Here is a 20,544-nt window from a genome sequence, read left to right on the forward strand (position 1 = left end):
GCATTAACTCCAAGTGCTTCACACATGTAAAATGCCCCATAAATGGTAGCACAAAATTATTGCCCTTTGTCCAGCACATATTTACTAAAGGCCTACTGTGTTTCAGGTTCTGTGCTTGGTGTAAGGAGGCAAAGATGAACCAGTTAGGGTCCCTGCCTTCAAGGGACTTCCAGGCTAGTGTGGGGCATGCAGATGTAATCAGCTCATCACAGGAGAATAATGGGAGTGCAAGGCACCACTAGCATCAGTGTGGAGCAGGAGGGCAGGTGTTGGGTTGGGGAAGACTTCACGGAGGAGGTGACATTTGAGAGTCTTGAAATAAGATGTTAAGTTTGGCCAGTTGGACAAAGGAGGGGAGGTCACTTCAAATGGAGGGAAACTTTGCAAAGCCTTGAAATGAGATAGTATATTCAGGAAAGTTCTCGCATTCTGAAATGACCAGAAGGAATAGTTCTGTGTGAGGTGAATATTTTTGGGAAGGGGCCAGAATGTGAAGGGGCTTGGTTTTTTTGCTACAAAGTTTGGACTTTCTCTAGGGACAAGAGAAGGCAATTAAAGCGTTTTAAGTAGGAGGATGGTATGATTAGATTTGCATATTATAGAAATAGTTCAGACCATGGTGTAAAAGATTGGAGTGGGCAGATACAGGGATGGTTTTGCCTCTGAAGGCCTAGACTAAGCCCTGGCTATGAATCTAGAAAGGAGAAGATGTATTTAGTAGCCTTTTCGGAGGTAGAATGGAGAGAACTTGGAGACCAGCAGCTAAAGATGAGAAAGAAGTCAAGTTTCCAACTTGGGCCACTCAGTAGATTTTGTGCTGGTAATTAACAGAGGGACCACAGAGAAAAGAAACATTTGGGGGTGGAGATGGAGAGAGATAATTTTAGTTTTAGAGGTGCTGAATTTGAAGTGCCTATTGGACATCCAGGTGAAGATGACCATAGGAAAATGGAGAGTTAAATACCTCTCCAGAGCACCAAATCCACATTTTGATCCCCCTACTGTAGTCTCTGGAGAGGTGTTTAATTCTGGAAGTTGTTGGCATACAGCTGTTGGTTGAAGCCACAGAAGTGGATTAAATCACCTAGAGGGAGCAAGTAAAGTGTAATAGAAGACGGCTAAGGTTGGAACCTTGTAGAGCAATGATATTCAAGATGTCATTGCACACAGAGGGAAAGGAGCTAACAAAGGAAACTGAAAAATTACCAAAGTGTAGAGAGTGTTTTCTGAGAAGTCAAGGAGGGGAGCTTAGTCAAAGGTCAAGTGAGAGGAGGACTTGAGTTGGGTTCCTGGTGAAAACCTTTCTCTGGTGTGGTGGAGAAAGGAACCAGACTGTGTGGGCATAGAAGAACTTTGTGAAGAGAAGGAAGAGGATGGTAACTGGAGGAAGAAACAGGTTGGAGGATATGGGTTGATGGCAGAAAGGGAGGTTGATTAACTTGAAAGAGAAGGGATAATAGATGGACCAAGGTGGGAAGGGGCAAAAGGGTAAGACCTGTCCCTTCTGAAGAGAAAGGAACAGCAGTGGTTATAGTCATGGTGCTGGATGGTTCCAAAGAAGTGAGTAGTGGTGATGAGTGGAAGCCGTGAGAGAAGGGGCCCAGTACAATGCCCAGGGCCGTGATTCCGCATAGAGCATGAGGAGGGAGGCTGATCATCACCACCCTGGGGATTCTCCTTCTACCTGCTGCTCCCTGAGGGCCAGGAGTTGAGTGTCCTTGTATCTAATACTCTTTCCTCCATGTTGCCGTAGGCAGCATGGGCAACATTGTGAAGTAGGTAAACTTTGTGTTGGTACCAAACCACTTGCCTCTTTCTGTTTCCTGCTTCTCTCTTGTTTGCACTCCTGACCTGAAGCTCTGTGCCTTTGAGCTACTTCCTGGTGGTTCTACCTGGTTATGCTACGTGCCTTACCAGGTATATGTCCAATGGACCTGTCTTTCCTGATTCCCACCAAAATAATTGGTCTTGTGCCTTATTTGCTATGAATAATGGTTAATAATTTATTCACTATTAATAATAACAGCACTATTGCTGCCGTTTATTCCAGTAATCGTCTTCCCTAAGAAAGTAGCAAGAACCTGGAAAAGGGATCTTGTATTAGTTCTCAAATAACACCAAGTAGATGACCCCAAGGGTGGCTCTGTTAATTGGGGTACGTGAAAATACAAAGCTCTCTCTTTCTGCCCGCTTCCCTTTGCTGCTGACTTTTATTTAAAGGTCCTCCTCCTGCATCTCCCTCCCCTGCCTGGGCTGCCTTCATCCCTTGCTCTTAAACCAGCCCAAACTCCAACATGATTTAGGGACCACTACTTTACCAAGGAAAGTCCTTGAATCCGTGCTGTTTCCAGAGAAAGGAGCTGTGTGGGTTTGTTTACAGGACCTGTGCACAACATAGATATTTTATAAACCACGTACTGGTGTATGTGTGTTTCAGTAATTTAAAACTAACGAAAGAAGCTTACTCTGTGCCTTGGGAAATTTCCTTCAATCCTGGGCCTCAGTTGGCTTATCTATGAAAGGGGAAGATTGGACTGAATGATCTGTAAGTTCTCTCCTATCTCTGAGTGATCCTGAGGAGGCCTAAGAAATTACTTGATCATCTCTTTAAGAGGCTTTCAATTATGAATTTAACCTTAAAGAAAGAGAACTTTGTAAACAGTAGTATCTCCCAAATTGTTCTGATTGTTGACATTATGCTTATGTGTAATTTCATATAGGTGTCGTCACTACATTCACATTCTTTTTCTTCCTTCACGCTTGTAATATTATTAACCATTCATATTTATATATGAATTATGTATATTTCATTTATAAATATATGTATGCATTTTATATTTTATATTTGTAGGTATTTATATATGTGCGTATGTGTGTGTGTGTGTATATATATATAGAGAGAGAGAGAGAGAGAGAGAGAGATAGAGAGAGATTGATTGTCCTTTTGATGGCCTAAAGTTAGTTCATCCACTTCACATAATCATTCCTGTGAATCTGATTTAAAGCAGTATATTTTGCATATAGAGTTGGACCTTTTTAAAGCAACTTATTATGAAAATGTTAATTGTAGCCATTTTGTAGTTCATTTTAAAAGATTAGATATACACGTATATATACACATATATGGTCTTTGTATATATACATATACATGTATATAAATAAGATTTTATTTTTGTAATGACATCTCTGACAGGATAATTGTCAGAGATTCTGGGGAGAAAACTGTTTGAAGGTATTTATATTTGTACAGAAGATTGATTACCTGAGTTACGGAATTAATTTTTAGCTGTTTGCTGCTTTGTTTAATGCCGTAGACCAAGGCTGTCCAATAAAAATATAAGGGCAGCCACATGTGTAATTTAAAACATTCTAGGAGGCACATTGAAACAACTGAAAAGAAGCAGGGGGCATTAGATGATATACTTATGTAACCCAATATATCCAAAATATTATTCAACATAAAATATAAAAATACATATATAAAATATAAATAAGTATGAACATAATTAAATATAACATATAATATGTAAATATATATTTATATATAATATAGCTATATAGTTATATAAAATTTAAATATACATATATATCAATATAAAATACATATAATTTTATCAACATAAAATATAAAGGAGTATAAAATACAAATTTCTTAATAGACATTTTACTTTTGGGGGGTTACTAAGTCTGCAGATTATAGAGTGTGTTTTACTTGAAAGCATATCTGGTTTCAAACTAGCCATATTTCAAGTTTCTCAATAGCCATGTGTGTTTGAAATATTTCAAACTAGCCATATTTCAAGTGGCTGATGTATTGGACACCACAGTCTCGGATGAGAAAGTTAGTTTATCTCAGATTAATCTTTCATAAAAAAATTTATCCCAATTATAAAATGCAGTTTTAACATTTAATTTAAGGAAAACATGTATTCCCATCATTTAATAATGTTCTATGCTGGCAGTTGAAGGCTCTAGTATTTCTTGACAGAAGTTGATTGAGACCTTTGTCTGACTAGGGTGTTCCTTCATTCTTCACCTTGTGACATTAAGCTTTCAGAGAAAAAGCCACTGTAAGTACCAGAGATTAAAATCCATACGTATGCTAAATTTGAATTGACATTTGAAAGTTACATAAACCAACCTAAATAAAATCAAGGGTGAATATAATTTGTACAGCAAGGGTTTTTAAAAATCCTTTCTTTAGCAAAGATACCCTATTTGTTCTTTTTCTGTTTCCAGTCTTCTAATCCATTTCGTATTATTTGCTCTTTTAGATTTCCTTGAGGTTTGTTGTGTTCAATGCCAGCCTCTTCATTACTACCATCATGAGTTTTGTTGCAGCACAAAATTCACCCTTACTCCTCCTTTGCAAGCAGGGCTGTAAGCAAGAGAAAGAAGAGCAAGACCTAGATTGTGCCCCTTGTGAGCAATTTGAGTTTGCGGTTTATTGTGATTTTAGTTTGTTTCGTGGGGACATAATATTTTTAACTAATATTAATGTTAAGGATGAAAGCCTTTTAGAGAATACATTGGCTTTTTTTTAAAGTTTCTTCAAATATGGGATACTATATTTGATATTTTCCTTTGAGAGACATCTCTTGGAAGAGAGGAAGAGACTCAGGAAAGCACCAGGTTGCTAATCAGCTGATGAGTGTTTCAGTCCCAGAATTCCTCCTCATAAACTTGATCTTTAAGCTGATCTTGGAAAAGTCTCTCTTTCTAGAAACCCAATTTCCTTATCTTTAAAAAGGAAGATGTTGTGTTCATTATCTCTAAGCTTTCTCTTAGATGTAAATATCTCTGAAAATAATTAAAATTAGCTTCATGGTTTTGTGACTGAGGGCATCCTAGATGTCAGCTAGCCTAGTCTACTATTTTACAGATGAGCCAAGTGAGGCCAGATAGTGAAGTGACTTGGAGGAGGGACAGATTTGTGGCATGGTCGTGGGTTTCCCGGATTTTATATTGAATAGCATATTGGGAGACAAGTTATACTGGCGTTAAAAATATTTACTTCAGGATGTGATTTTAATAGAGTTAGGGAGTTATTAAGCTTAATTAATGCCTGTATGTAATACTTGAGCTGTTTTGAAATGTGAGCGATCATTTAAAAATATTTTTAAAATATCCTAAGCCCCAATTCATTAACAGAAAATGCAAGCTTGCATGTGTAGGGTTTAAATAAAAACTCATCTATCATCTATCTTTTAGCTGCCTTGAATAAGGTTAGAATTCTGCTTTCCTCCTGTAGGATTTGCTGACTCACAAAATTAAAGCATGACTCATAAAATTAAATCATGATGGTGTTTCACATTTGCTTGTGAATTTATGAAATGTCAAAAGTCATTTGCAGGAGACCCAAACTCAGCCTGAAACAGAATCCATTTAAAGTTATATGGAATGCTCAAGTAGTCATAACCCTATCAAAATCTGAAAAGGAAGGCTGTGTGATATCTGAGACATAGAAAAACACCCATAAAAGCTAGTCAAAATCACATCACGTTAATTAATGTTTAGCTTTTGAAAGAATAGAAGATAATTCAACTTCCCACCTTCCACAGGGATCTCTCTTTATCAACTATGTGTGAACACAGTTTGATGAATCAAGATTGAAATAATAATAAAAATAAATATAGTTAATTATGCCTGGAGGAATTGTTTTAGTTTTTCCCTCCCCATTTCTACTGAAACCATTTAAATATTTATATTTAAAACACTTTTCCTTCTCTATATGGGAAATTATAAAAATCATTGTAGACATAAGAGAAAGTGACTAGAGGTAAACTTCTGGGAAAAAAAGATGAAAAATACATTGAACAAAATAAAAAGTACAAACATAAATTGTTTTTTAATGTGGCACCTAGAACCTCTGACAAATGTGTGTTTCTTCATTTGGCAAGTCATCAGGAGCCTGTATCTGAGCCCTGGCTCTGAAGCTGATTTGCTGTGCTCTCTCTGGATCACAGGTTCCCCAATTTAAAAGGAAGAGGCTTCATTCCATTGTTTTCTCAACTCCCTCTAGGCTCTTAAATTATACAGCTTGTATTAGTTCTGAGGTTATGCATCAGAGAAACAAAACCAACTGTTGAAAACTGGTAATATTTCTAGGTGAAGTTGATCTCTGAGAAAACAGAAAGATGGAATGAGGAGAAAATTATATAAATTAGTATCCTGCAATTGGAAGCTAAACCCAAGAGATCTGCCAAAGGCATCCAACGTTTGTTACGGAAAGTCAATTAGGAACTGCAGCAAAGACAGGACATAGAAAGTGACCACTTCATTTGAAATAGACAGCATCAAATGTCTACCCTCCAGGAGAGACTGGTCCCCATGTGTCCCCGGTCACAGCTCCTGTTCTTCAAGTTCTAGGAATGCATAACTGCTTACAGTTGGTTGCACACACACACCATGCAGTTCTACTGTGGAAGCAATTTGTTCATTGCTTTCCCTCTGCCTGGTATAATACCCTCCCCACATATCCACACACACTCCTGCCCTTCCCCTGACCAGCAACTACTGATTTTTAGAATCCCAGCCCAGAGGCTATGTAGGAAGCCAGCTCGGTGCCCTGACTTCTTTGTTCGTCTAACCCTGGGCACCTTCCTCATCCATGGCACTTCTTCCCCATCACAGGCAGCACTTGGCATCCCCTGACTTCAGATTCTCCTGTTCACTTATATACAAATAGCCCCAAAAGTCTATGGCAAATAGTGATGTGTAATTTTATAGAGGTTTAGTTTTAAAGAATTATTCTGTATTTGATCAAATATAAGAAACTATTGCTTATAAGCTCTTTTACCATTTTATGTTCCATGAAGAAAGAAAAATGACTGCCAAACAGTTGACAAGGTATTGATTATACGACACATCCTGGTTTCAGGAAGGTTGGAATGTGAACAGATTTGCACCTTGGATTCAATGACATGTGGTGTCATGAAGCTGGTGTTTGGGAATGAGTGATTTTACTATGGGATGATTCAAACATACCCCCATGCACCCACATCACTGTAAGACTCTGTTTGTTCTCTTGAAAAGTGTGTTTCTTTTGGGGGGAAAAATGGCCCACTTCCCAAAGAAAGCTAAATGCTGGTGTGCACAACAGAACTGAAGTGCTCTAAGATGGTGACAATTTTTAGTTAGAAAATAGAGATTTTGAATAAATTAGACAAATGACAAATTTGGCTGTGGCTCCGATCTGCAATTCAAGAGAATCCACCATATGCTCAGTACAGATATAGGAAAAAGGGATTCTGGACTCAGTTTCAGCTAGTACTCCAACTAATAGAAAACCTGCTCACTGAGGGAAGAGAAAAACCTACTGCTAAAGTTGGAAAGATAATTAATTTGAGGCATGAAACTGCATAAGAAACAGGACACACTTAGGAAATGTGAGTCAAGAGGAAGCTTACTGAAATATTTTTGTGGGTTGAGAATATTGATATGGTGAAATATAACTACTCATCTTACCTTTACTCTGAATAAGCGTTGGCTCAAGAATTTTAGACTCTTTGCATAATTCAAATGTAATCAGAGGTGCTATCAGCTAACTTCATAAACTCATAGAGAAGTGTTCTGGGCCGGAACAAATGTTCAGTGCAGCTGAAGGCAGCCTGTATGGAATGAAAATACTCTGCCATGTTACATTTCCAAGGAGGAAAATCCAGTATCAGGGTTGGAGGCAGCCACGGACAGACCGAATCCTCTTTGTAGCAATGCATCAAACTTTGTTTAAACCAGGCTTGCTTTAGTGTTCTATGAACCTTGGGGTATTTGGAAAAAACTTTTGCTTAGGTATTGGCCAACCAGTGTGTTCAAAATGGCTTTTCAATGGCTATTGGAAATAAAAACAAGTGGGACAGTTGTGGTCTGTCCACATGGGTGGATAAAATTGAAGACTCAACATACCAAGCATGAAGAAAAGCATAGAGGAGAATGAACATAATGACTGCACAGAACCCCTGTAGAAAATCTGAACAAAGTATCCCTGCTCCCACTTCTCCCAGTTTTCCCCATGTGGCGAGATGGTCTCGCAGCCACATGTGTGTGTCAGAGAACAGCTCCTGCTTTTAATGCCTGGCCTCGGATCCTGAGGTGGAAGTATTATAATTCCATCGCGGTGCAGCCTGGGAAGGTCTAAGAGGATTAGGTCGGTTGTCGTAGTGTCACCCAAGAAGATGGTGCTGGCAGCAGCAGCAGTCCCACCTCTGAGTAGGGAGACATCTTTCCCCTTCATTACTTGTCTTAGACATAGAACCTTTTCCTCACTCACTCATCCTCCCACTCTCAGGGTTGCTACATCAGAATTAGGAACTAACTTTTCATTGATCTATTAACTCTTGGGCCGTACCTTTTGGGCTGTTCTTTTTTGCGGTACACAGGCCTCTCACTGTTGTGGCCTCTCCCGTTGCAGAGCACAGGCTCCGGCTGCGCAGGCTCAGCGGCCATGGCTCACGGGCCCAGCCGCTCCGCGGCATGTGGGATCTTCCCGGACCGGGGCACGAACCCGTGTCCCCCACATCGGCAGGCGGACTCTCAACCACTGCGCCACCAGGGGAGCCCCCGTACTTCTTTGAGTAGGTCTTAAATATTATTGGCTCATCTGCTTTGTCCCCGGGGAGACAGAATTTAGTGAAACACAAGCATTCATGTGGTCAAGTCATGCTGAACTTAACAATATTGGTGCTTTTCTTTTTCTTATCATGGGACTCACAGTCCGTGAGCAACTTGATACTTGCTCTTCCTTGCCTGTCTCCTAAGGTAAGGTGACCACAAGTAGAACTTTAGGAAGTCTTCTCTGTGCTATTAACAACCTTGAGACCTGATACCATTCATTTTGGGCTTCTTTCATAAGTGCTTTGTGGCAGAAGTGGAGAAAGAGCTTCCTCTGCAGAATCGTGAATTGAAGTATTAGCTAAACATAGACTTTATTGTATTTTAAAGGGAAAATGATATTTTTACAGCAGAGTTTACAAATTTGGGGATACACGAAGATCTTTTTATATGTCTCTTGCAAATGTCAAGAGTCTTGGATCTAGAAATTATGTTTATATACGTCTGTCTTTCCTGCTCAGCCTGCACTGCCCGATATTATAGCCAGTAACCACATCTAGCCTTTGAGCATTTAATGTGGCTGGTCTCAATTGAGATGTACTATAAGTGTAAAATACATACCAGTTTTCAGACTTGATACAAAATCATGAATGCAAAGTATAGTTAGTAATTTTTTAATTGATTGCCTGTTGAAATAATATTTTAGATATATTGGGTTAAATAAAATATATTACTTAAATTTTTTTACTCTTTCTTTTTACTTTTTTTAAAAAAATGAATGAGTTTTCCTGTTATTCTACATTCCTGCTAGGATTGGTATTTTCAGCTTTGTTTGTTTGTTTGGAATGTAACCATTCTAATCAATGTGTAGGATATCTCATATCTGTTATTTTCTTATAATCCCCTTATTATCAGGGTCTTTGTATATGATTTTTTTCCCATTTGTATATCTTGTATGGTAAGGTGTCTATTTGTATACTTGCCCGTGTTTTTTTAACCTTTTGACTCCTTTCACCCATTTCTCCAGCCACTCACCACCCACCTCTGGTGACCACCAATATGTTCTCTGTATCTATGAGCTTGTTTTTTTGTTTTGTTTCTTTGTTTTTGATTCCACATATAAGAGAGATCAGAAGATATTTGTCTTTCTCTACCTGACTTATTTCACTTAGCATAATGCCCTCAAAGTACATTTATGTTGTTGTGAATGGCAAGGTTTCCTTCTTTTTTATGGCTGAATAATATTCCATTATAAGTACGTGTGTATGTGTGTGTATACACACACACACACACACACACACAGGCAACAATTTCTTTATCCATTCATCCATCAGTGGACACTTAAGTTGTTTCCATGTGTTAGCTATTGTAAGTAAGACTTCAGTGAACATGGGGGTGTGAATATCTTTTTGAGTTAGTGTTTTCATTTTCTTTAGGTAAATAACCAGAAGTAGAACTGTTAGATCACATGGTAGTTCTATTTTTAATCTTTTGAGGAACGTCCATACTGTTTTCCATAGTTGCTATGCCAATTTACATTCCCACCAACAGTGCACAAGGGTTCTCTTTTCTCCACATCCTCGCCAGTGCTTGTTATTTCTTGCCTTTGATGATAGCCGTTCTAAAAGGATTGAGGTGATATCTCATTGTGGTTTTGATTTGCATTTCCCTGATGATTAGTAATGCTAAGCATATTTTCATGTACCTGTTGTCCATCTGTCCATCTTCTTGAGAAGAATGTCTATTCTGATCTTCTGCCCATCTTTTAATCAGATTGCTTTTGCTAATTGAGTTGTATGAGTCCTTTATATATTTTGGATATTAACCCCATATCAGATATATGATTTGCAAATATCTTCTCCCATTCAGTAGGTTGCCTTACATTTTGTTGATGGTTTCCTTTGCTAGGCAGAAAGTAGAAGCCTTTTAGTATGATGTCCCACTTACTTATTTTTGCTTTTGTTGTCAGATTCAAAAAGTTATTGCCAAGACCTATGTCAAGGAGATTACTGGCTATGTTTTCTTCTAGGAGTTTTATGGTTTCAGGTCTTACATTTAATTCTTTAATCCATTTTGAATTTATTTTTGTGCATGGTGTGAGACACTAGTCTAGTTTTGTTCTTTTACATGTAGCTGTCCAGTTCTTCCAACATTATTTATTGAAGAGACTGTCCTTTCCCCATTGTATATTCCTGGCTCCTTTGTCGTGAGTTAATTGACCATATATGTGTGGGTTTATTCTTTTTTTCTTTTTTAATATGGTTATTAGATCATTTAAAATTACTTATGTAGCTCATAGTATATTTCTATTGGACAGAGCTGATCTAGACTATAGGTTCCTTGAGGCCAGGGACAGTGCCTGCCACATGTTAATTAAATGCTCGATGCATGTTTGATAAATCAAACTGTGGAAATGAAATGAATGAACAGATGAGAATTATAACAATTTTTTAAAGTAGTTCTTTTGACACTGTGGATTTAGAAGGTGATAGGCCAGATGAGATGGATTTTGTCAGTAAATCTTAAAATGTTTATTGATTGTCCCTGGTGTATGGGACTGAAACATACATTAAAAGAGATGCAAGTGCTGGCTGCAGCTGCCATCTCATGAGACATTCAGATATCCCCTGTAGGCTGACCTGATTTTGCCACCCGTGATTCCTTTGTTCAAGTGCCATATATAATCCAGAAGTTTGTTCAAGAATGATCTATTTCTAGAGAGGATTTTTCCTTTGTGCCATTTAGCTGTGGTTCTCAGACTTTAATGTGCTTAAGAATCACTTGCAAAACCTATTACAAATGCAGATTCCCAAACCCATTTCCAGAAATTCTAGTTCAGTAGGTAAGGGATGGGGCCCAGGAATCTGCATGTTAACACCCCAGAAGATTCCTGCGTAACTGACTTGTAAGCAATACCGTGAGGAACACTGCTGTATGGCACCATAATCTGGGAATAGCCTGAAACTTCAGGAAGAGGGCAGTTTGTTTAGTGATTTTTATTATCTATTATACTATAAAGAACTCATTGTTAAATATATTAATAATCAAAAAATACTCAAAAAATTGCAGCAAACAGAACAATCAACAGTGAAAAGGCAACCTACCAAATGGGAGAAAATATTTGCAAACCATATATCAAAGAAGGGGTTAATATCCAGAATATATAAAGAACTCCTATAATGTAATAACAAAAAAATTACCCAATTAAAAAAATAGGCAAAGGACTTGAATAGATATTTCTCCAAAGAAGATATGCAAATGGCCAAAAAGCACATGGATGCTCTCCAGGAAGAAGAGAGATGCTGGTTACGGGATGCTGTCATTTCAGAGGCATCTGGACACTCTAAGAAAATGTCCTTCCTCTTTCCTGTCCCTGTACCTGAAGCCTGGAATATCAACACCTCAATTGCGTTCCCTCAAAACATTTTTTAAAAGCCTTGGAGAGACTTCCCTGGTGGTCCAGTGGCTAAGACTGCGCGCTCCCAATGCAGGGGGCCCAGGTTCAATCCCTGGTCAGGGAACGATCTAGATCCCACATGCTGCAACTAAAGAACCTGCATGACGCAAATGAAGATCCTGCATGCAGCAGCAAAGATCCCATGTGCTGCAACTAAGACCCGGTGCACCCAAATAAATAAATTAAAAAAAAAAAAAAGCCTTGGAAACTCTGATCATTTTAGGGGTCCTGGTTGTTAGGACCCTTTCTGAGGCAGAGGGAGAACGATTGGGTTTATGTTGTTGAAGTAACCAGAGCATTCACACTCTGAGCATTCACTCCAGTGGCCAGCAGTCTGTGTCTGGTCAGAGGCCATTCCTTTAGGTAGCGAGCTCTCCGTTCTTTCCAGTAACTGGTAGGCAAGTGTGGCTGGGCTGGCTGTCTCTGCCCCTCCCTGGGGTTGGCCAGCTCCCACGAGGGGGGCAAGTGGAGTGAGGGGCAAAGGCATCAAGTAACTCCCATATTTACTAATGAGATGAAAATACAGTACTTGGTTGGTCAAAACTGAAATAATCTCATTTTCCTCCTTTGTACCCTTCTTGGTATCTTGTTCTGGGTTATCAATTCTTTTTGTTTGTTTTTGTTTTTGCAATGTGTTGGTTTACCTTCTAGAAATACTGATTATGAAAGATTTTAAATCTGTAAAGAGACAGACAGATGCAGTATACTCACCACCTAGCTTATCAAAGAAAATATTATGGGTACAAAGTCCCTGTATACTCCTCTCAAATAATATTCCCCATCCCCACTGCAGTGGTAACTGCTGTTTGAAATTTAGTGTTCGTCCTTCATATGCAATTCTTTATACCTTCACTCTATAATCTTTGTATATTTCAACAATATAGAGTATTGTTTGGAATGTTACGGTCTCATATTTTATGTAGTCTTTTGCAACCTGCTTTTTTCATTCAACTTGCCTGTTCACTTCTTAAACTTCATTGAGGATATTTCTTCCAGTGTTACTTAACTACTCTAGACATTGGGGTACAGTGATACTGTGTAATAATGTTTGGCCCCCAAGATACAACTAGAAATGGCTTAGATTGAAAAACTTTATATGTGTCAAATTAATGTATAATTATAATATAGTGTGTAACTGTTAAACATATTTGTTTTATTTCAGGTTATAATATAACTTATCCTCTCATGCTTTTTCCCTGTCCCTTCTCCCCAAATCATCAACAGTAGAAAAGGAAGAAGAAGGAAACATGTCAGGACACAAATGGTAAGTAATTTGTTGTCTCTTCTGAACTGGGAGAGGCTAATGAAAGAGGAAAGCACGTAGTATATGCTCAATAAATGTCTACTGAATGGAAAAATCAAGAGTCACAATAGCAGTAAATAACCTGTTAGCCTATACCCAATGTTGAGTATAGTCAAGTTTTCAGTATCCCTACTAAATGTAATATGAAAACCAATAACCAAAAATATTCTCTAAGAAATTCATTTATGTGTAACTTTCTCCTGGGAATCTAACAATGGCTTTTCTTACCACCATTTTTTTCAGTGTAATGAGTTGATACATTTTTTAATCTGTCTTATTTACAACTTCAAATATTAGGGTTATAAGGGAATTTTATATCGGGCAGCTATAAAATAACAATATAACTAATGACAATAAAAATAACTCAGACTCATTAATATATAGTCATGACTTCAACCTTCATGAACATTCAGGAGTCAGTCATGGTTGGAAGTAGATGATGCTGAATAAAATAGATGTGGTAATTACATGACAGTGTTATCACTGCCTTTTACATGCCTATAAAGCATCTAACAGCATGTTAAACCACTTATAAATTCCAGTTCTGTTAACAAGCAGTGTTTCTGAACCCTTCTGAAACCTTGACCCACTGGGCAAGCAGATCTTTGTCGTTTTTTACCTTCTTTAATTTGTATCATGAAAAAGTGCATTGCATATTTTCATTTTTCAAAGGTACAATTGATTATAATAAGGAATATACTTTTTAAAATAAATTTATTTATTTACTTATTTATTTTTGGCTGAGTTGGGTCTTTGTTGCTGCGTGCAGGCTTTCTCTAGTTGTGGCGAGCGGGGGCTGCTCTTCGTTGCGGTGCGTGGGCTTCTCATTGCGGTGGCTTCTCTTGTTGCGGAGCACGGACTCTAGGTGCGCGGGCTTCAGTAGTTGCGGCTCATGGGCTCTAGAGCGCAGGCTCAGTAGTTGTGGCGCATGGGCTTAGTTGCTCCGCGACGTGTGGGATCTTCCTGGACCGGGGCTCGAACCTGTGTCCCCTGCATTGGCAGGCGGATTCTTAACCGCTGCGCTACGGTTAGCGCCCCAAGGAATATACTTCTTAATCCCTCCTCTCTCAGTAGAGAAGCAATCAGGTCCAAGTCCTCTGTAATATCAAATGTCAAACTTTAAAAGTACTTTGCATGTCTTAAAATGTAATGAGCTTTAAAAGGTAATTAATAAATAGCTAAGGGATTTAGTTTCCCTGAGTATCCCCATTTGACAGATCTGTAAGAGTTGTCAGACTAGCTTTTTAATTGTTCCAGCTTGCCTCATTAAGACAAAAGGATGGCTTCATCCTGTGACCCTCGTAATGGCTGTCATATCCTGGCAGCAGGCTCAGGGAAGTAGGTAGTTGTCATCCACCTAGGAGAGATTGGAGAGTCCCAGGAGATGAGCCCTTCCCCATAGTCCTTCTCCCATTACTGTGCCACTTCATTGCTTGCTGCTGAAATACAAGGGCTGCAGAGAACATTGAAATGCGCACTACGCTGGGATTTAGAGCCTTGGATTTTAATCCTGTGTGATTTGGGGCAAGATTCTTAACGTTTTGAAACCTAAGATTCCTCATTTGTTAAATAATGGGTGAGGCATGTTCACTAAATGACCTCTAAAGTCCTTTTTTTCCCCCTCGGAATAGAATTTTTTTGTTGTTAATCCATGACCTTTGACCAAAAAAACAAAAAAACTGGGCTTCCCTGGTGGCGCAGTGGTTGAGAGTCCGCCTGCCAATGCAGGGGACACGGGTTCGTGCCCCGGTGCGGGAAGATCCCACATGCCGCGGAGCGGCTGGGCCTGTGAGCCATGGCCGCTGAGCCTGCGCGTCCGGAGCCTGTGCTCCGCAACGGGAGAGGCCACAGCAGTGAGAGGCCCACATACCGCAAAAAAAACAGAAACAAAAACAGAAACCACAATAGAAAGAAATCCATCCTAGTCCCCCCTCTTAAAATTCCTTTCCCCTGAAATAGCCACAGTTTGGGGGAGTATATTCTTACCATCTTTTAATGCACATACTGTGTAGAGGGATTATCTTTTACATAAAAGTTATACATATTTTCATCTTATTTTCTCTGATTTAAGCTCATAATAAAATGGTTTTTATTTATATGTTTTAAATAAAAATTATATATATTTAAGGTGTGCAATATAATTTGATATTCATAGTGAAATGATTACTACAGTCAAGCTAGTTAACGTACCATCTTTTAAAATTTATTTAATTAATTTATTTGGTTGCTCTGGGTCTTTAGTTGCAGCAGGTGGGTAGCACACGGGCTCCTTAGTTGTGGCATGCAAACTCTTAGTTGTGGCATGCATGTGGGATCTAGTTCCCTGACCAGGGATCGAACCTGGGCCCCCTGCATTGGGAGCACAGAGTCTTAACCACTTCCCCACCAGGGAAGTCCCAACATATCATCTCCTTTTATAGTTACCACTTTTTGTGTGTGATGAGTGCACATGAAGAGTAATGCTCCTCTCCTAGCCTATTTCCAGTGTTGAATACAATATTATTAAGTGCAGTCATCATGCCTGTACATGAAATATCTGGACTTATTCCAAACTTTGAAATGATGCAGAAAGACATAAAGTAAACCATACTCCTTCTCCTCTTTCCAAAGATAACCATTGCTAAGGAAGTCATCTGAAACTCTGATTTTTTAAGAACAAATGTGTGAATTGAAACTTGTAAATGTTATCTGGCAGGAGAGTGTAAATCATCAAGTTTTGAGATACATATTTTGGTATAGTAGTATAAAGCAATTTCTGTTTTAGGACACACAAGTCTGGCACATTTTGAGTGCTAATGGGATGGGGTGGAAGAAGTTACATGTCTGCAGAGGGAGATGCCTGGGGGTCCTGTGTGAGCTTTTGGACAGGAACCTTAGACAGGAGGGAGGTGTAGACAAAGCAAGGAGGGCTGGAACACCAGTGGCAAACTTTCTGTCAATATTTGGAGACTCTGGTCACTTTTACAGAAGTCCATTTCATTCTGAATTGAACTTTTTTCCAATTTCTTCCTTACATACTTTTTGATATGATCTTCACTGTGCTGTTCCTGAAGAATGGCTTCCTATTGGTATTTTAAGCATTTATGTTTAAGAATTTAAAGTTTTAGTATGAGAAACCCATAATCAATTTTTTAATACTTTTTTATTTTTCAAAATTTTATTTGACTGTAGTAAGAATACTAAACATGAGATCTACCCTTTTAACAAACTTTTAAGTGTAGAATGCAGTGCTGTGACCTCTAGGCACAGTGTTGTACAGCAGATCTCTAGAACTTACTCACCTTGCACTGTGGAAACTGTATGCCCGTCGATTAGTAATTTCCCATTTCCTCCTCAGCCTCTGGAAACCACCATTCTATTCTCTGATTCTATGAGTTTGACTGTGTTGGGTACCTCTGTGACAGATTTGATGTATGCTGTTTTTCAGCCCCTTATCTCTACTTTTCTGCCATCACTTCATTGTTGGCCGTAATGCTGGGCTGGAGAGAACATTGGTGTTCGGCTTTATCTCTGACTCACTGGGGTGCTTGAGGCAGTCACCTTGCCTGACTTGGCCTCACTTTGTCTACTTCTGAAAGGAGTGTGTCCAGTCTTTGGATATCTAAACTCCTCAAGGTTTAGTTTCTCAATTTCCTGCAAAAGTTTCTTAATTTCCTCACTAACTTTTAAGGTTTTGGTATAAGTTAGACTTGATTAACCTTTTGGTGTAATAACCATGTAAGAAAGTACTTATATGTTTATTAATGTTGTAAATGTTTGAATACATTTGTTCACACTATAATATCTTAACTTTTTTAAAAGTCATGAGTAAAATGGCTCTTCGAATGCCTTTTAGCAGTTATCCCTGGGACTTACACGATCGATATGCTCAAGATAAATCAGTTGTAAATAAGATGCAGCAGAAGTATTGGGAAACGAAGCAGGCCTTTATTAAAGCCACAGGGAAGAAGGAAGACGAACACGTCGTTGCCTCCGACGCAGACCTGGATGCCAAGCTGGAGGTGAGCGCTTCATTGCCCTCAGCCCCAGCACAGCCACCTTGCTAGGCTCAGGGTCTGAGAATGTATTCACGGGGGCAAGCATAGGTGTGCTTTGTATTTGAAAACATACTGCAAACAGCTAGTTCATAAGGAAAATCTAGGATCAGATTAACTCAATCCCAGCATATTTTTTAAAAACCCACAAATTCTCCTGTAACCCCCAGTATGCCTCAGTTAATTTGTTTTTCAAGCACTTCGTTGGAATGCATGGAATGTGGTAAATTCTCAATAAATGTTTGTTGAAAACCATTAATGCACTCAAAGAGCCATTGCCAGTGATAGCAACACTAGGGTCAGGCAAATGTTTACATTTAGAAAAAAAAAGAAAACAGGATGACGGCAAAAGATCCTGGAAAGTGAGTCTAATAAGCTTGTATTGAATCCTGGAAAATTCTAGAATTGAATTAACCAATATTTAGTTAGACTAGTTAATAATACAGTAAGCTGAATTCATATCTGAATGATCCTTGAATACTAGTACAACTGGTTAAAGGCCCACTAATTCCCTGATTGCTGGACATTCTGCCAGTACTTTAGATCAGAATTTAAAAAGCATTTGCTGTACAGCAGAAACTAACACAACATTGTAAATCAACTATACTCCAAGAAAAATTAATTTTAAAAAACCCAAAATTTAAAAAGCATACTTAACACTTCTGTGAATGACAGGGCACAGAGAGAGATAACATGTCACGTGGTCTGATAAGAATTCAGAATGATATCTAAATTTAATACATAAGCTAAAGTTACTGAGCTGAACACTTAATGAGACAAAAATCAAAAGCTCGAGATTTCATAAAGCTTTCTGAGAAGGGTGACCAGGGTGGTGCAAGCCATGGTTATTCTGGAACAGAGAGGTTGAGGGGAAATATGTTAATTGTCAGTTCTCTGGGAAGGCCTGTCATGTGGAAGAGGGATAAGATTCATTCTGTGCATCTGACGGTAGAACCAGACCCAGGGCCACTATTCATAGTACTCATCTCTCATGGAATTATCTCAAGTGTCTGTTTGTTTGCCTGCCTTCCCTCCACCAGGGGGTCAGATTCCATGACACTCAGTACACATTCAGTAAGTGTTAACTGTATAAGTGTACGTGTTAATGCAGTTAAGATGAGTTCCCAACCCTTTCTCCTGTCAGTGGAATTGTTCTAACAGAAGCTGGGTTTGACAGAGATGTTCTAGCAGAGATTGCTTCAACGGAGAAAAGTAGAGCCAGGAAGCCTCTATTCTGATTTTAGTATTCTAAATAGAATTGAAATGATTGTAAGTTGCATATGCTTTTCACATCTTATAGATTTATCTTTTTTTCCTCTTAACAACCTAGTAAATACAAGCATTACTCAGAAAGTAATTGAATATGTTATTTTCTAGCACGTGAAACACAATACAGTAATTTAATGTTTATATTTAGGTTCTTGCAGCAGCATTTTCACTGAACCAACTGCACTTTAGTCAAAATACCTGCTGTCCTAGGCACATAGCATCCAAAGTACTTAACTGTGACTAATAATTTTACACATGATAAAGATTTCTGTTGCAGGAATGTTTTAATACTGATGTTGATGTTTATAGAGAAAGAGAATGGATTCCACCAATAAAGCATATGAAAACGATGTGCAGACCATTTTGATGTGCTTTTCAACTAAGTTATCCATAGAAGACTAGCTGATGAAACAAGAACTTGTATTCTGCTGGCAAAGAAAGCTTGTATGCCAAGCTGTAATGATGGTCAGATTCTATTACAGTCTGTTGGGAAGCTCATGTAGAAATGTTCACTAAGTTTAAATATTTGTCAGAATTGCTTGTTAATGAAATCATTTTCTGAAAAACAGTTCTTAAGTACAAGAACCGACAAAACTAACCTGTGGTGACAGAAGTCTTTTAGTGGTTGCCACAGCAGAGTAGACTGACTAGATAGTGGAAATGTTTCTTATCTTACTTTGGGTATGATTACAAGAGTGTATACAATTGTCAAACTCACAGAACTGAACTCTCCAGAGGTGTGCATTTTATTGCATTTAATTTATACTTCAGTTTTAAAAAAGTCATTCAACAGCAGAATAGCTCTTGAACATACTTTTTTTAACGTCCTTGCTCCTATGTTCAGGAATGACTATGTGTTGATAGTTTGTGACCCAGAATACTGTTATCAAGCATTTGTTAAGGAACATACTCAGACTGCTGATTTTCTGTTTTGTTTTATGGTAAAGGGTTTTTGTTTTTTCCCTAAATAGGTAGAGGATGAAGTGTAATGAAATGAGGTTTAGTAAAACATATTCTACATGACCAAGATTTATCATATTAAGCATTCATAGGAATGGTTTTTAATCTTCTAAGTATATATGCATGCATTCATTTTTATTAGAACATTTGATCATTTATATCATGAAGCCGATCTTCTGTTTTGACCCAACTGTGAAGTGCTTTGTAATACTAGGGCATAATTGCTACATCACCATGGCCAGTAAGCCAGGGGAGAGAGAAGAATGCCTTGCCCTGCTTCCCTGGATGGCTCCTCAGAGGCATAATGTTTGTCTGCCAGGTTTTCTAATTGATAGCAGCCCTGGTCTCTGAGTCGGTGGACAGAGGATGGAGAAAGTGTGAAGTCTCTGCTCTGTCTTCTGTTTTTCTTTTTAAAGGAGTGTAGTTGGTTTACAATTGTTCTGTCTTCTCTTGAACTGTCTCCATTTCTGAAGCAAAGACCAGAACCACCATAAGTTAAAATCTAGTGAGATTCTTCTCCATGCAGTCCACCTGCTTTTCCCTTAATTTTCTCTGTTATGGCCATAGCATGAGATTAGGTTTCTTCTCTGTATATTTTATGAAATAATTGGGAAAATAATGAGTGATAGGAGCTGCTAGCTAAACTCTGCTTTACCAGATCTCTTCAAAGCAGACAGAACATTCAGCTGATTGATATTTGTTTGTTTTTATAGAGTTGTTTAAGCCTGCCGTAAAATGCATTAGGATCACAAAGTAAGCTAATGTTGTGTTTTAAATAAGATGCTTAATTGACAGATCTTCCATCTGAAAAAAAAGACGGTAAGTGGTAAAAGAAATAAATTCGATTATGAAGGAATATTGGGTCTCTGGTTTACCAAGTCCTCTAGTTGGGCCCCTCACTTAGGATTTCTGGTTTTCAGCTATAATTTCAATGTCTGGAGGAAATCATCCTTCTGCAGATCTCAGTGTAG

The 20,544-nt window shown here is 38.5% G+C and overlaps 1 protein-coding gene across 17 annotated transcripts in view; it reads left to right on the forward strand.

Moving 5' to 3' along the window:
- ICA1 (islet cell autoantigen 1) overlaps positions 1–20,544 on the forward strand; it is a 146,237-nt gene that overhangs the window by 5,070 nt on the left and 120,623 nt on the right. For 8 of the 17 annotated variants that reach the window (XM_029233443.1, XM_029233434.1, XM_029233431.1 and 5 more), the window contains exons 2-3: positions 13,170–13,271; positions 17,146–17,311. In XM_029233443.1, the coding sequence (XP_029089276.1) occupies positions 13,255–13,271; positions 17,146–17,311 (183 nt within the window). In that variant the 5' untranslated portion in view covers positions 13,170–13,254. The remainder of the gene's footprint in view (positions 1–13,169; positions 13,272–17,145; positions 17,312–20,544) is intronic. The other 9 variants (XM_029233441.1, XM_029233449.1, XM_029233438.1 and 6 more) reach the window with 5 other exon arrangements.

Source organism: Monodon monoceros, unplaced genomic scaffold (assembly GCF_005190385.1).
Source record: "Monodon monoceros isolate NGI ecotype Baffin Bay Population unplaced genomic scaffold, NGI_Narwhal_1 Super_Scaffold_2, whole genome shotgun sequence".
Taxonomy (NCBI): Eukaryota; Metazoa; Chordata; class Mammalia; order Artiodactyla; family Monodontidae; genus Monodon; species Monodon monoceros.